The following is a 10976-nucleotide window of genomic DNA, read 5'->3' as shown; positions in this document are numbered from 1 at the left end:
ATTTATACCCTGCCCTTCACTACCCAAGGGAGTCTCAGAGCAGCTTACAAACTCCTTCCACTTCCCCTCCCCACAACAGACACCCTGGGAGGCAGGCAGGGCTGAGAGAGCTCTTGACAGAAATGGCTCTTTTTCAAGAACAGCTCTTATCAGAACTATGGCTTGCCCAAGGTCATCCAGCCAGGTGCAAGTGGAGGAGTGGGGAATCAAACCCGGTTCTCCCAGATTAGAGTCCGCGCACTTAACTACTACACCAAACTGGCTCTGAAGAGGACCTTAGTGGGCAGGCTGGACAATGTAGAAGGCAGTAGTCCTACAAGTACCCTGACCTCGAGCTATATAGGGCCTTAAAGGTAAGAATAGGGTTGCCAGGTCCCCCTGGCCAGCAGTGGGGGGTAGGGTTGCCAGGTCCAGGTTGAGAAACTCCTGGAGGTTTGGGGATGGAGCCTGGGCACTCTTGGCCCTTAGTTCTTAGTCTACGGTTTGCAGTCTGTGGCCTGATGGTGGATTCCAGTCCAGCCCAGGATGCTTTGAGTACCCTTTGTTTCTTGCTTAATTTTTTTACACTGCATTCTGTTTAACTCTTTATTTAAATCATATTAAGTTTTTTTGTAAGTCACATTGGGTCCCCATTGGAGAGAAAATTGAGATAAAATATGCTAAATATATAAATAAATATTCTAGGCTGTTGAGCGCTACCAGGGCCTTCCAGATAAAGATTCCTTCTGGGCCACACCCCACCACATACAACCCAGATCCAACACACATTAAAATCAAATGAACAGCTGTCTTTTTCTCTCCCTAAAATCAAGGGCCCGGAAAAAACCCCCCCCCCTGAAGTCTATATGTATTAACAAAGTGATCACACCTTGAACAGCTTTGCTAGGTATAGTTGCCAGGTTTCCACCTAGGGTTTTACAAGCGGTACGTGCAGCACTCCAGTTTTTTCTGTCTTCTTCATTAAAACCAAATATTTGGAAGCACTGAAAAAAAAACCCTCAAAAATTTCATCAGTCATGAAATGATTTAGGAAAATACACAAGGTCAGGTAGTAAAACTATGGTTCAATTCAGACATAAAGGAAAAAAATGTTTTAATATGGTTTGTTTGTGAATCTAGCAAATCCTATTTTGCTTCAATAAATACTGGTTATACTGCCTTCTGTCTCCCCCACCCCACCCCCCACACTCACATACTGGTCTGCATCCCTGCACTGGGGAACAAGCGAGGGTTAAGCCAGGATACATCAAGTGACACCACAGTTAGTCCATTGTGATTAAGCTACAAGAACATCTTATAGGATGTTTATGAAAGCCTATGAGATGGCAGTGAAGACAGCTAAGAAGGATTTCTTTGCAGCCTCCATTGCATCTGCAAGCTGTCACCTGGACCAATTATTTAGAACAATTTGGTCTTTAACTACCTTGCCACAAGGCAAGTAAAGTGATAGGGAATTAGCTATTGGCTGTGAGGCATTTGCAAGCTATTTTGCAGAAAAAGTCTTGGCACTCCGCCAGGACCTCCCGGCCACAGTTGACATAGTAAGGGAACTGGAAACCTCTTGTCTGTCTTCTGACTTGGTTTTGGACCAATTCAACCTGCTCTCCCAGGAAGAAGTTGACAGGATTCTAGTAGCTGTGAGGTCTACGACTTGCCCCCTGGACCCGTGCCCATTGTGGTTGGTCCAGGCCTGCAGGGACAGTGTTTGAGCTACCCTGGGATATATTATTTACTTGTCCCTGTCTTCAGAGATATTCACAGTAGGGCCAAAGGAGGCAGTAGTGCATCCACTCTTGAAAAAGCTATCATTGGACCCTGTGGTCCTTGTTAACTACTGCTTGGTTTTGAATTTGCCATTTCTGGGTAAGGTGTTTGAGAGAGCAGTGCCTGAGCAGCTCCAGGCCTTCTTGGATGATGCTTCCATCCTGTACCCCTTCCAGTCCAGCTTCTGCCTTGGCCATGGGATGTAGACCATATTGGTCACCCTCATGGATGACCTCTGCAGACACCTGGATCAGGGCGGGTCAGTGCTGCTGTTGCTCTTAGACTTGATAGCAGCGTTCAAAATGGTCAATTATGATCTATTGACCAATCATGTTGCTGATGTAGGGATATAGGGAACTGCTCTAAAATGGCTTTACTTCATAGTCTGGGCCAGAAAGTGGCGCTTGGTGGGATATAAGCACAATTAATTAATTAACCAACTTCATGGTTTCAAATCTTGGTTTGATGTACTCTACCCATAGTTAGTGGAGTAGCCCATGTTCTCAGAGGGTCACAATAATTTAACTATTTCACAATTTTGCAGTGATCTTTATTTCTTTTTGAAATAAAAATGTAAACAAAAGTGGTTAAAGAGCACTTATTGGTTGCTGTCAAGGCAGAGAGTGGTCTGGACTGGGGCGGAGGAGGGCCAGGTTTTCAGCCCAGCACTGAAAGGACCCGAAAGGATTTTTGCCCACCAGAGGCATCTTACATATGAGACTGTGTGGCAATGTCAGTTTAACACAACTTTTATTGTAAGCTGCCTTTGGTCTGCATAATTGTCTGTTTAGCATCTTTATATATTATGATGGTTCTATATCCTTCCTATTTATTTTAAAGATTATAAAATAATAAGAATTTTTATAAGGAAAAAATGCTGTAGATTTTTATTGAAGGTTATTTCAAAACATTTTGGGACTAGAAGCATATAAGTTAAACTATGAAGATACTAATTTTTATTTTAAAATGCTAAAACACTTTTTAGAAATTATGGTTCTTGGATTGACTCTTTCATTTTTATTTTGTTTTTTAGTACAATATAGTGATATGTTTGAGATTTGTTTGTTACCTTGTTATTAAACAAAAGCCAGCCTTCATCACAGCCTCCTTGAGGTGCAGGTGATGTGGGAGCAATGGTTGAACGGACGGAACTGTTGTGCCTTTCACAGATGAATCTCTTCTCTGCACTACAGGATATATCTTTCCATAAACCTGAATAGAGAAGATATGGGATTAACTGGTAAAGTGATATCACTTTCAATATACCAGCAGTTTACAAAGAAAGACTTAATCGAGAACTGTCATGGACTCAGGGCTCTTTTTGTAGAAAAAGCCCAGCAGGAACTCATTAGAATATTAGGCCACACCCATGTTACCAGAAGTGTGGTCACAGATCTGCCTTCATAGAGGAGGGGGAGCTTGTACCTGAATAAACCTTAGTCTTAAAGGTGCCACTGAACTCTTTTGAATTGCTAGCTATGGAAGGGGACACACACATGCAGATCTAGAAAGAAAGAAAGAAAGAAAGAAAGAAAGAAAGAAAGAAAGAAAGAAAGAAAGAAAGAAAGAAAGAAAGAAAGAAAGAAAGAAAGAAAGAATCCTTCTGGTCTGTGAGAGATACAAGTGTGGCCATGGGTAATAGTGTATAAATATGCATTTTGATATCTTGCTTAATATTTGATTTCCTGTTCAACTAATAAAATAATGGTTCAACAAATAAAAACTTCTGTTTTATGAGAGTGAGATTGGAAAGATTTAATTACAGTTTTATGTAAATCATACATGCTAAGTTTGAATGTGAAAAAACACACAACACTGAACTGCTTGTGTATTTCATATTTGCTCAATACTATTGTGAATTGTTTGTCAATTATATGTATTACACACCCTATGCCTACATATATAAATATTTTCCCTGGGTATAGTATTTGCAGCTGAAATAGCAAGACAGGCCATTTTGCAGCTCCCAGTTTACAGTGTTGGTATGGAACTCTTTCTGTCCATTTGGTAACTACATTTTTTGATGAGCATTCCCTTTGCTTTCAGATTACAGAGTTGACATTTTTTCTGTTAGGATTCCTGCACCTTTAGGAGCTGGGAGGTGAAACTTTCATTGCTGAATTTCTGTAAAGAAAATAATCTTTATAGTTCTGAAACACAAGTTATGGGAGTTTTGTATACAGTTTCCCTGAGAAAACAATTCACTCTCAAACAGACACATATTTAGGCACTACTGATCTATATATATTTCAAGGTTATGTGCAAATCTAACTTTCAAATTGTAACTTTAATTGTAATCATAACAAGAAGACAAGCATTCTGTCAACCAGACGGGTAAAGCTGGAGAATATTGTGTTGTGTGTGTGTGAGAGAGAATATATGACTTTTTATGTCAGCTACACACATGCTCCTGAACTGCATTAGACTGAGGCAACATGCAGAGGGGAGGGCAGAGTCCATATAAAGATGAGAAACAAAACAACCATGCTGGATTAGGCCAAAGGGTCATCTCTTCCACTATCCCACTATTCCACTTCCCACAATGGCCAACCACATGCCCTACATAGCCCACAAGCAAAGGCACAAAAGGCAAAGCCTCCCCTAATTGCTGTTCCTCCCAGCAACTCCATAGGGGGAAAAAATACTTAATGTATGTTATTTATAGTCCACCTTTCTCCCAGGGATGCAAGGCAGATTACGCAAAGTGAGTCAATGCAATCCATAAAATGAGACAGTCAATAAATGATGCACTAGAAGTGTACAGATCTGGAACCAACCAGAAAAATGACCAGAATCTACTTGGAAGGAGCGGGGGAAAGGAGCTGCAACTGAGCAAACCTTTAAGTCAGGGACGCCAGTTCAGTTCCCCTCCCCCGACACACACTTGAGACCCCATTGTCCCCTTAAGGAGAAGACAAATAGACGCAGAGGGGCAGGTGGGAAGAATCCTCATCTACAGCAGCAAAAAAGCTTAAGGGAGCAATCCTAAACAGGTTCATTGAGAAACAGTCCCATGTTATTCAGTGGGGTTTACACGCAGCCTCAGAAAGCGTCTTTAAGACTGCAGCCTAAGCTAAACACACAAAACTACCATGACTGGCTGCAGCTAAATTCAAGGGAAAGGAGGAAAGGCAGATGGGATGGGTGGGTTGTGGCATGGCTACCTCCATGCCCAGCTTCTGCCTCAGCACCAGGGTGGCACATAGGTAGCCGGCACAGCCCACAAAGAGCTCATTGAAGCTGCACTCAAGGAAGGTGATGGGGGTGCAGAGCTCACAGAACGTGCCCAGCACCTGAGCCCCATCTGACAGCCATGCAGGTAAACACCGGCAGTGCTATTGTGTAGATGCCAGCGCTGCCAAGCAGGAAGGCAGCGTGGGTGACGGCATCGTCTTCGCGGCAATAAAGGCCAAAGGCCAGGAGGGCAACAGCGAGCAAGAGGTGCAGCAAGCCCCAGGCCACCTCCAGCGCATCCAGGGACCAACAGGCTAGGCCACTCTCCTCCTGCAGCAGCTCCCAAACTTCCCCCTCTCCAGCTCGGGATTGCATAACGTGCAAATGGAGTTCATTCGGCTGGGTGGAGCCAAGCTGTGGAGAAGCTGTGCAGCTTAAAAAGGCCCTGTGGGGAATTGTGAAGGTGGAAGGTGCTGGTTGGGTGAGCGGAGCAGGACTTTTGCTGAGGGAAAGGTGGGGGGGCAGGCTTGGAAGCCAGCCAGAACACTGTTCTGCTGCGTTCCGCCCCAAAAATAGCCCTGGTCATGGTAATATAAGTTGTGCAATACTACAATGCATTTTTATTCTCTCATTCCATACTCTAATCTTAAAACTGCTTGCTCATGCCAATCATGAAAGCATCACACCCAAGAAACACAGATATTTCACACAGTCCAGGGGCATCCCCTCCCCAGCATTGGCATGATGAGGACACCATAAGCAGATAAATACAGAGAGACCTCCCAGTTGCGAGTGATCAAAATTACAGAATCAACCGGGGAAACGTAATTATGCAAATATAAATTTTTGTACAATGTGAAAACAATTTATAAAAGTGCTACATACATAAATTTACCAAAGATTACATATAAGAAGAGAATTACGATATAGTTATATTAACGAAGCTTCCGGCTTGTGTCTTCGTTTCGATTCTAAGCTTCCTCAGAAGTAAATCCTCCCATTCAACAACTTGCATTTAATGAGTGTCGTCTCTTTTATTCTCCAGTCATTTTATTTGCTTGTCAAAGCTTATATTCAGCATCTTCTTTAAGCTGGGTTGCCACCTCTACAGAGCAGCTGTGCAGCATTTTGTTGGCAGCCTGGTTCCAATACGAAACTGTGTGAATGCCGGCCTAGTCCCACAAGTGAGTGCTATTCCCTTGCTCTGGCACGGTTCAATCAGACTGGTTCTTCACATGTGCAAAATGAATTTCAGACTGTAGATGGCGGAGTCACCTTTTTGAATGCTGCCCTCCTACATAGGGTTGCCAGGTCTGATTGAACCGTGCCAGAGCAAGGGAATAGCACTCAATTGTGGGACTAGGCTGGCATTCACACAGTTTCGTATGGTCATTCCAAGGCTTCCATTAGTCATGCTCAGTCCTTTCTGCTATAGTGGGTCATATGCAGGCCAGTTTTTATCATCAGTTCCCGATGTAACGAATAAACACTTGCTGAAATCACTATGCTGAGCCTCCGCTTCCAGTACTTTTCAAGTTTATATAAATAACTACATTGCACTATTACGAGTTTTGTCCTGAGTATCTGCTGCCTTGAATGGAAATAATTTTAGAGGGATAGCCATGTTAGTCTGTTATGGCAATGATAAATAGGAGTCTTATGGCACCTTAAACACTAACAAAATTTTATCCCAGCATAAATTTATATATAAGGAAAATGCTCCCTCTAAGCTGTGGGGTTTTGTGAGCAAAAATTCTACTTTTTTAAGCTTCTGGCATTAAAGTTGTGCGCCAGCTGTTTGGCTGCTGCATAAATTAGTTTGCTCTAGAGCCATCATTGCGGAGCTAAGACAAAAATGTATGATCCAGAGGCTAAAAAACAGTGAGCTAGCTCACACTAACTCAGCTTAGAGGGAATACTGATGGAAACTCACTTCTTCAGATGTTATGAGTGGATCCTCACTCAGAGTATCAGGAGAAGTAGGCTGTACTCCACCAAAGCATATGCTTGAATGAAATGTTGTGAGTCTTTAAGGTGCCACAAAGAAACTCCAGTTTATTTTTTCTGCTTTGAAAGATCTCAGCTAGGATACTGCAAGGTGGAGGAAGAGATGGAATGCTCCAAAGCAGCAGTCTTCTTTTCTTTCTTTGATACAAATTTGCCCATCATTCTGAACATGGAAGGAAGCATGACTCACTCAGTTATTAAAGTGGCACTAATTTAGAGACAAATGGTTTTATCCATGTTGTCAATATAGAGTTATGGGTGCAACAGAGGTTCTAATTTGTTAGTAACTGTGGGTACCAATTCAGTATGTAGCAGTTATTGTGCACCACTGGATCGGTAGTCACAGTTTGCACCTCTCATCTCATTCTTGCCCCCCTTACACAGTTCTAAGAGTTGAAAACAATAAAATATTGTTATTCCACTTGCCTGTTCTCTCATACATCATCACACAGTCTTCTTCTTCATTTGCATTATTTGGTTCATTGGGGGCCCAGGCTTCATAGGTCACTAGAGTTCCATCCAGCCACCTAAAGAAAATTATATGACATTACTTAGAGGTGGAATCATGCAGTCAGTCCTTTTTCACAATGTATACATTTACACTGAATTTGAAGGCAATTGTACAGGTTTTTAATAGCATGCTATTGGGGACAGAGTTGGGTTTAAGGTATGCTGCCAGGTCTCCATCTATAGTGGGAGACCTCCATCTAGCAGTGCAGTGGGGGGAAATGAGGGGAACAAGTATTGGTACGACACCGCGGTGTCACTTCTCACACAACCCAGAAATAACACCATTGTGCTAGGTGATACAGGAAGGGAGGCACAGACAGGAGTCTTGGTGGTAGGCAGTAAAGGGGGCCCGAGTACTCTCTGCTCAGGGCCCTGGAAACTTTTTGCCAGTTCTCTCCCACCAAATCTGGAATGAGCCCTGTTTCCACCCTGGAAGTTTTGCATCAGTGAGATTACACAGACAACTTGATTTCATGTTTCCTAAAAATGGCTTAATGCCACGAAGATCCAGAACATTGGCTGTGGCACATCAGGGGTCCTGGGTCTTCAAAGATTTCTTCCCATGGTTTGTGTTTATTTCGGGATAGGGAAGGTCCATTTATGAAGATACAGCTTTCTAAAATACTGCACAGTCTTGAACCAAAAGGTTTCTTTATAAACCAGATGTACCCACAGTGTGATCCTAAGATGAATTTTGTACCTTTCTAGATAGTAACAAGAAAGCAAGCTCGTTTTTTTTTTTAAAAACCCAGGGTTTAAAGCAACACAAAGCATTTTGTTAGTACTAGTTTCCTAGTACTGTGGCCTGATCCTACCCATGGCTGTATCTTGCAGATAAAGTGCATCTTACGGGTTCCAAAGTTTGCCTATGTTACCTCAGGCTTTCATATTTCTTCCCTGTCTTCCTTCAGCGAAGGAACAATATGTGAAGGATTCTGTAGTGTGTTACAGTCTACCATTACCATGAAGCAAATAAAGATAGGAATTCTGATTCTCACAATGTATGGACCAGCAACCTTCAGAAACAAAAAGTATACTTAGGACTGGAGGTGAAATCATACCCTGTTTCTGGTTAGAGCCACAAATCGGCTGGAATCTAGTTACTTTGAAAGCATTCAGAACTGGGTTTTTTTACCCAAAAGAATGTTACTTTTCAGACTTGTTCCATTTTATAACAATCTTTCATTTATTACCAAATAAATCTGGATTGCTGGCATGGACGAGAAATTGGATTCCCAGTTAAATGCCTTCCTTAGGAGAATTACTGGAACTCCACGGTGTGTTGCTGGGACTGTCCTTCGTATGGAATTGGTTCAATCTTCGCTTGAAGCACGTGCTTGGAAAAGGGCATTCAAGTTGAGATTTAAGCTATCTGACCCAAGTCATCACCCCCAGGCTGGTTTTCTTCGTCTCATCCTAAAGGACATGACATCCAACCCTTGGTTGTCCCTTCTTGCGGGTAAACTCAAGACATTGGGAGTTCCGATTTCCTCACCTACTGAAGAGCTGTTGCCCTCCCAGCTCAAGGAAACCTTGAAGAAACTCAAACAGTTGGATTGGGCTAGCACCGTGGCCAGGGCCAGACACACCTGTTCTCCTTTGGCTCTGGGGTTGCCCCCTCCAGAGAGATTTCTGGATTTTCATTCATCGCTACCAATTCCATCTCACCGCTGCGCCTTTATGCTGGCCCGTTTAAATGCATTTCCAACGATGGTAACGCTGGGCAGATTTGGAGGCTTACCTTACTCAGATCGCCTCTGTTTGTGCAACTCTGGCGAAATTGAAACTTTAGACCATCTGATGTTTCGCTGTCCCCATTGGATTCAAGATAGAGGGATATATATCATTCCTATTCTAACGAAGATGGATCTTCCCTTGCAACCGTGGGTGCTTTCAGTATTGTTATCTGATTCAAATGCCGATGGACTGATAACAGCTACCGTGGCGCGGTTCCTGGCTAAGGTTGCTGCTCTCAAGAAACACTGAAAGCTTTATCATCTTTGCAAACACCTACACCGATTTTTAATCTTCGGAGGATTTTAGTTAGTCGGCTCCGCCCCAAGTGTAGTTAGGTTTTTTTAATTCTCTGGGCTATGCCTGGGTTTTATAAGTTTACTGATTATGACTATGTACTTGTCATATTTTATGTCAATTTTATGTACCTATTTTACCCCTTTTGCATTCTCTTTTGGTCAAGACTTCGGTCATATAGACCCATAATAAATTGAATTATCCTTAGTAGAATGTGTGCAAGTAGAAATTTGTTTTGTACATTTTTACACTTTTTGTTCACTTACTGGAACTTTCCATCAACACCCACAGTTAAACCAATGTAAACATTATCCTTAAATGCATGAAAGACATTCTGAAATATATAAAGAGAGAAATGGTTATCAAGGCACAAAGTATTTAAGTCAAAATGCTCAGATATTTTCAACATGATTACAGTTTGGTTATTCTCTTCAAAGTGCAAATACTGTTTACTATGAAATACAGAAAGTTGAAAGAAACATTCACCATGGCATGAATTACACTTCCTGCTTGTGATTGCTTAAAAGGCTTTATTAGAAAACATGGTAAGAAAGAATTTGCAATAATGTACAGGAAAAGATACTGCACAGGGGAGCTGATGCGGCTGTGACAACAACCCCCCCCACACCTCTGTTTGTGCCAGGAGCTGAGGAGGGACAGGCAGATGCCAGTGCTTACCTGGCATTTCCTTCAAGGTAGCAAGCAAGTCAGAGAAAAGCCCCAGTGCCTGCCCTTAGCTGGGCAGCCAGTGGAAGCAGCTAAAGTCATGCTACCTTTCCTTCCCCTGGAAAGACAGTGATGCCTGCAACAGATTCCAGGAGAGGGTGAAGCAGAGAAAGAGAGAAGCCATGATTAATTGACTCCTGGCACAACAACAGGTACAGCCTTCTGAAAACATAGGTTGCAAACGTCTGCCCAGGGATCTTTGAGTACTCAGTTACTCAGGTTGCAGTTCTCTCTATAGTGTTGCCCATTTCACCTGGGCAGGTCTACTCAGAAGGACGTCACAGTGTATTCAGTGGGGCTTACTCCCAGGCTAGTGTCCTTAGGACTGTAGCCTCAGTGTGTTAATCTACAGGAGCATTCAGGTCTGATCACAAATAATTCACACAGGTAAGTGTCACTTCCTTGTTTACCTATCCATCTGCCCAATGCATGCTCTTAATTTACTAGGCTGCTGAGTTTGATGGGAACTGTAGTTTTGTTTGCCTTCTGATTCAGTAGGGAGAAACCATCATTCCCATCAACGTCTGCAGGAGTCAGGTTGGGGAAAGACTAAGAAGAATACATTGACAGGAAAGATGGACACACAGGGTTTGTCCTATGCCCCATCAACACACACACACACACACACACACACACACACACACACGCATGCTCTTAGGGATAAAGGGATCAACTGCTTCCCCTCCCCCTACTATTCCTTAATCATTGTGACTGAGTAGGTTTAATGTGGATCACAGAGATTACACTTGCAGCTAGTTATTTGT

At 42.7% G+C, this 10976-nt stretch overlaps 1 protein-coding gene across 1 annotated transcript in view; it reads right to left on the bottom strand.

The window, feature by feature from the left end:
- Window positions 1-10976, bottom strand: part of LOC107120957 (macrophage mannose receptor 1-like) — a 67394-nt gene that overhangs the window by 26821 nt on the left and 29597 nt on the right. Inside the window, exons 17-20 of the mRNA XM_015423749.1 lie at window positions 9753-9820; window positions 7372-7472; window positions 2834-2976; window positions 869-983 (exon numbers count right to left, since the gene is read on the bottom strand). Coding sequence (XP_015279235.1) covers window positions 869-983; window positions 2834-2976; window positions 7372-7472; window positions 9753-9820 — 427 coding nt within the window. The remainder of the gene's footprint in view (window positions 1-868; window positions 984-2833; window positions 2977-7371; window positions 7473-9752; window positions 9821-10976) is intronic.

This window comes from Gekko japonicus, unplaced genomic scaffold (assembly GCF_001447785.1).
Source record: "Gekko japonicus isolate JY-2015 unplaced genomic scaffold, Gekko_japonicus_V1.1 scaffold94, whole genome shotgun sequence".
NCBI lineage: Eukaryota > Metazoa > Chordata > Lepidosauria > Squamata > Gekkonidae > Gekko > Gekko japonicus.
Note: the sequence above shows the minus strand (reverse complement) of the source record. Positions and strands in the feature narration are given on the sequence as shown.